This window comes from Eimeria acervulina, genomic scaffold (genome assembly GCF_000499425.1).
Source record: "Eimeria acervulina Houghton genomic scaffold, Eah_scaff48, whole genome shotgun sequence".
NCBI lineage: Eukaryota > Apicomplexa > Conoidasida > Eucoccidiorida > Eimeriidae > Eimeria > Eimeria acervulina.
In genome coordinates this window covers 95,001-100,236 of record NW_013547311.1, presented here as the reverse complement: position 1 = coordinate 100,236, position 5,236 = coordinate 95,001, and the positions used below count along the sequence as shown (strand labels likewise).

Below are 5,236 nucleotides of genomic sequence, written 5' to 3'. Positions count from 1 at the left end.
CCTTGTCTATTTATCTATGTAAATAGATAAATAGACAATGGTTTTACTATTATTATTATTATTATTATTATTAGCACCAGAGAAGCAGCAGAGGTGTATAGAGCTGAAGAAAGAAAGAATTTTGATATATGTTTTAAATAACAAACGAAAGAAGGTTTGGGGGGACGCCTCATGCATGCACTGTCTCGAATGCATTTACTCCTAGAGAAGAGCCCAGCTTGTCTCCAAAGGATAATAATAAAAAGCAAGAGTAAAGAGACAAGCAGATGTTTCTGAGGGTTAGGCTGTATGTTCAGTAAGGGTTTGCATCTGCAGCGGCCCCGATTACCTTGTAAATTGTTTTATTCTTAATCCTTATAAACTCGCGAGCGAACGATTCTTGCGAAGCCCAGCAAAAGACTATGGTTTATTATTATAATAACGACAATAATATTTTTAGACACTCGAAGAGAGAGAATAAATATACATCCCCAGTTGTATCTGTTCAGTGTATCTATTCATACAGGAGATCTCAGCAAAAATACGATGTTTTCATTTAATAGCTCTCATGATAAAGACAAAACAAATGTGAACAAGTTGTTTCAATTCTTACGATAGGCCCTATATATTTATATGCAGACTTCCTCTTTATTAGTCTGTGCATTTATCTGGTTTCAATGCTACAACAGTTGAGGAGTAGTATTAAGCTGGGGCTGCTCTTGCACAGCTATCTGATTCTCTAACAGATGTAAACAGATCTAGAGATAGAGTTCATAGAGGGGTTATCATCAGTTAGAGGCTGCAATAGCATCTATCATATTGTAGAGGGCTCAGCAAACTAACTTATTATCTCTTTTTGTTTGGGTCTTAAGCTGCACAGTTTATAAGAAACATTATCCTTATCATTATTGAGAAGGGCTGAAGGCTAGTAATGAGTCGTGCATGAAGAAGACTTCGAGTGAACATAATATTTTCAGTGTAACATCATTCGGGGGCTGTCGTTTAAACTGCATGCATCAACAGCCCCAACTTGTGCAATACTTGCGTCTCTGTATCCAACAAAAAAAAAAAAGTTTGTTTGACTTGCTTTCTAGTAAGAAGAAGAATGAAGTGCATTTAACTATGTAGCCACTGGCTAGTTTATTTTTTGATTCAAATTTCAAACAGCTTTCTTCGCCGATATTACATTTGTCTCATCTGTATACAGAGGCTGCAGCAAATAAACAAATGCACGAGAGATTAACATGCAGTAAAGTGCAACGAAGTATGTTAAGAAATACCTTTGTTTTATAGAATTATTATTATTATCATTCTTAGAGACGCATACGAGGGTCTCAGCAGCAAAACAAACGCAAAGGAGGTTTAATTACTGTTTGTTTTTATATTAATGAACTCAGTGCAGCATCGGCTTCGTCTCTACATATATACATCATATATTGATATAATCTTAGTGCTGCTAATGCTGAAGTTTTTCGCAGGGATAACAAGAAGCTTATCTTTTATAAGGAGAAGCTCTCTGGCCTCTAACTATGAAAATGCAGTAATAGATGATAGAAGGTGTAAGTGTAGATGACAGCATGCATAGAAGCATACAGACGCCATACATATAACAGGGTTTAATATAATAATATATTTATATATATTGCGTAATATAGCATTATATTCATATACTCTTTAATGCATATATAACGCTCAGTAGTATTTCAACAACGAAGAGGCATCCTTAAGGATAAATATGCAGCGCAGCTTGCTGCAACTCCTGCAGCAAATTAATCCCTTATACAAGCGCATGCAAACAATTTAAATGCATGCGCTGACAGCACAGCCCCAAAGTAATAAACACGAATTTGTGCAAATATAATAAACAAACAGTCGTTCATAAACTCTCGAGAGACGTAGCTATCTTACGCTGTGTGCACCTGCATCCGGGACACCTGGAGACAGAGACAGGGAGTTTTTAAAGCTGTCTTTTAATTATTTTAAGCATGCAGCTGTCGCTGTCTGTTCTATCCCTATAAACCACACAAAGAGACGAGGCTACCATTAGCAGCTCCTCGCGTTGAATTCATCGTGAGAGCATCAGTAGTAGGGTGGCGCTACGTGTTAATAGGGCTTACTAGCTAGGTTTTAGGGTTTAGGGTTTAGGGTTTAGGATTTAGGGTTTAGGGTTTAGGGTTTAGACGGAGCTCTTAGCTTTTTTGAAGGGGGCGCGACGTACAGCTGAGCGCGAGCGATGGGGGGCCTGGGGTAGAGAATTAGTTTAAGAGGAAGAAGGTTAAATATATTATTTAATTATATTTGCATTTCAAAATTATATATAATGATCAAAAACAAAAAAGTATGCGTTCCCAGCACTAAACCCTAATTGCTAAACCCTAAACCCTAAACCCTCGTTCCAATCGGAGCCGATGTTCGTTGGCTGGCGGGAGCCATATGACTATTTCTTCTTTAATACAGTCATTTGTTTATTTTATGTATTTTTAAATGATTTGTTTTCTTCTTTTGCAAACACCGTTCTTGCTACAAAGCACTGGAGGTGGCGGTGCTCGCAGGATGGGCGGTTTAGGGTTTAGGGTTTAGGGTTTAGGGTTTATGGCGGAGGATTGGGTGGAGCAGTGGCTGTCCCCACCAAGCATCACACAATGCTCAGGTAGAAGGCGTCTCAGGAGCAGCCGCGGCATCAGCAGCAGCAGCAGCAGCAGCAGCCGCAGCTGCAACACCATCAGCAGCAGCAGCAGCAGCAGCAGGATATTTTCTTCAACGGGTTTATACTGCTTGCGTTATAGGGTGTCTATGCGCTGCGTATGATGACATGTTTGCTGCGATTTGTCTGTTTTCTGCTGTATACATCACTACCAGCCGCACTAAGCAAATCCTCTCGTGCTTTTGAAGCTGCCCGACGAGGTGCTTCAACCTCTTCTTTCTTAGAGGCCACCTCATACGCGGCTCTTGACTCCCCAATGGGGCCCCCCTTTAACTGGTCCTCATGGAGTAATTCTCAGGAGGGGGGCCCCCAGGATACTCTATCATCAAACTATGAAACAGCAGCAGCAGCAGCAGCAGCAGCAGCAAAGGTGCAGCGAGAAGACGCTCTCAGATCACGGAGCAGCCCAGACACTGTGTGGGGGGCCCCTCCAGATGAAGAGGGGCCCCCACCAGCGGCATTGGGGGCCCTCCCAGGCTCTTCATACCCTTCTGCTGCTTCATCACCCCCTGCTGCTGCTGCTGCTGCTGCAGATGGGGGCATTCAGTGGAAGGCAAGGGAGTCATCAAGCAAAGGAGCTTCAGAGACAACAGGCAGCTTTGACTTAGATTCGTTTGATATTGGAGGCAAAGATTTGTCGCTGCAACAGCAGCAGCAGCAACAGCAGCAGCAGCAGCAGCTAGAAGAGGAGCAGAGGCAGCTACAGGCCCTGCAGCAGGAGCTGCTCAAGCAGCACTTTCTGCAGCAGACGCAGCAGCAGAAGCAGCAAAAGCAGCGTCCCCGCAGCATACCGCTGCCACGTCTCACCATCTCAGAGCTCTTCGGAGGCAGCTTCGGTCTTGAAGGAGCAGCAGCAGCAGCAGAGAGGGGCGATGCAGGGGTGCAGCAGCAGGGGTGGGGGACGACTCGCAGCAGCCTGCAGCAGCAGGAGCTGCAGCAGCAGGAGCTGCAGCAGCAGGATCTAGGCCTCTCGCCTGGAGCATCAGGAGGTGTTGCATTAGGATCTGCAGCAGCAGCAGCTGCTGCTCTAGCGGAGAAGGGCAGCAGCAGCTCAGTGCCGCTGCGACGGAAGGTCATATGGCTTTTGCTGCTCAGTTTGTCTGTGGGGTTGCTGCTGCAGCAGCTATCTGAACGCAATCAGAAGCAAACTTCACAGCTAGAGCTGCAGCATCTCCCTACGCTGTCTCAGAGGCTAGCCAGGGCTCGGGAGGGTGCTCCTAAGACGGAGGCGTTGTGGGCGTTGATGCCTAGCAGCAGCAAGCAGCAGCAGCAGCTGCTGCTGCAGCAGCAACTCGCAGATGCAGAGGGAGAAGAAGTCAAGCTGCTCTTCGAGCTTGACCGCCTTAACGTGCAGCGAGCCCTTAGAGAGCAGCAGCAGGAGCAGCTGCGGCAGCAGCAGCAGCAGCGCTTAGAGGCGGCATCACTTACACATCTGGGGGACAAAGGTAAGCACCTGTCTGAGTTGAGAGCTGCTGCTGCATGCGCTAGGCATGCAGTAGAAGGCCTGGAGGCTGCAGCGGATACCAAAGCCGCAGCAGCAACTGCAGCGCTGCTGCAGCAGCAGCAGCGACAGTACACGCTGCAGCAGCAGCTGCGAGCAGCCTCCGCTCGGCAGCAGGTGCTGCAGCAAATCGTCGAGCAGCAGCAAACTATTGCAGCAGAAGCATCACAGCTGCAGCAGGAGCTGCTGGAGGACTTGCAGCTGCCGCAGTCTAACGATGCAATGCAGCAGCAGAACCAAATGCTGCTGCAGTATATTGATCAGCAGCAGCGGCAGCAGCAGCAGCTGCTGGAGCAGCGCGACATGCAGCTAGGAGAGCAGGGCCAGAGGAGGCTTAAACAAGAAATAGACGTCCTTACTCAAGAGCTAGCAGAGGCTCGCGTGCGACTAAGGGATCTCAACAGCAAATGGTGGTTTCAGCGGCAGCAGCAGCAGCAGCAGCAGCAACAGGGAACCGTTGCGTCGCCGGATCCGCCGGATGCGCAGGCTCCACAGCAGCAGCAGCAGCAGCAGCAGGAGCAGTCGAATCTGCTGGAGCAGCAGCAGCAGCAGCACGCTGCGGAGAGGTTTGCTCATCAAGTGAAGAAGGAGGTGCTGCAGCTGCAGGTGCAGCGTGTGCGGCAGCAGATGCGAGCAGCAAAAGAACGGGGCTCCCTCTGGAGAAAAATTGTTTTAGGGCCTTTAATAGGTGATGAATCAGAGGGAGTAATGCAACTCTGTCGCAGAATGAAGGCTTTAAGCTGTCAGTACACCTCGATGCTTGCTGCTCTACAGGGGGCCCCCGGCACCGCATCAGGGGGGGGCCCCCCAGAAGAGGGGGCCCCTACAGCTGAAGCTTCAACAAAGGGGGGCTCCCAAGAAGCAGCAGCAGCAGAAGGAGCAGCAGCAGAAGGAGAAGCAGCACCAGAGGAGCCCCTACAATCCGCATTGAAGGAGCTAGGAGCAGCAGCAAGGCAGCTTGAGGTTCTTGCTGCTGAGCTGTCTCTAACGCTACCAGAAGAGCTGCAAGCTGAGCTGGGAAAAGCGTAAAGATAGTAAAGAAGAATTAAATT

General features: G+C 47.9%; 1 protein-coding gene across 1 annotated transcript; it reads left to right on the top strand.

Moving 5' to 3' along the window:
- Positions 1-2,939: 2,939 nt before the first annotated feature.
- EAH_00009700 (hypothetical protein, conserved) lies at positions 2,940-5,213 on the top strand (the record flags this gene model as incomplete). The annotated part of the gene is made up of 1 exon (XM_013391906.1): positions 2,940-5,213. One exon carries the CDS (start codon positions 2,940-2,942, stop codon positions 5,211-5,213), a length of 2,274 nt encoding a protein of 757 aa, XP_013247360.1.
- Positions 5,214-5,236: the final 23 nt, after the last annotated feature.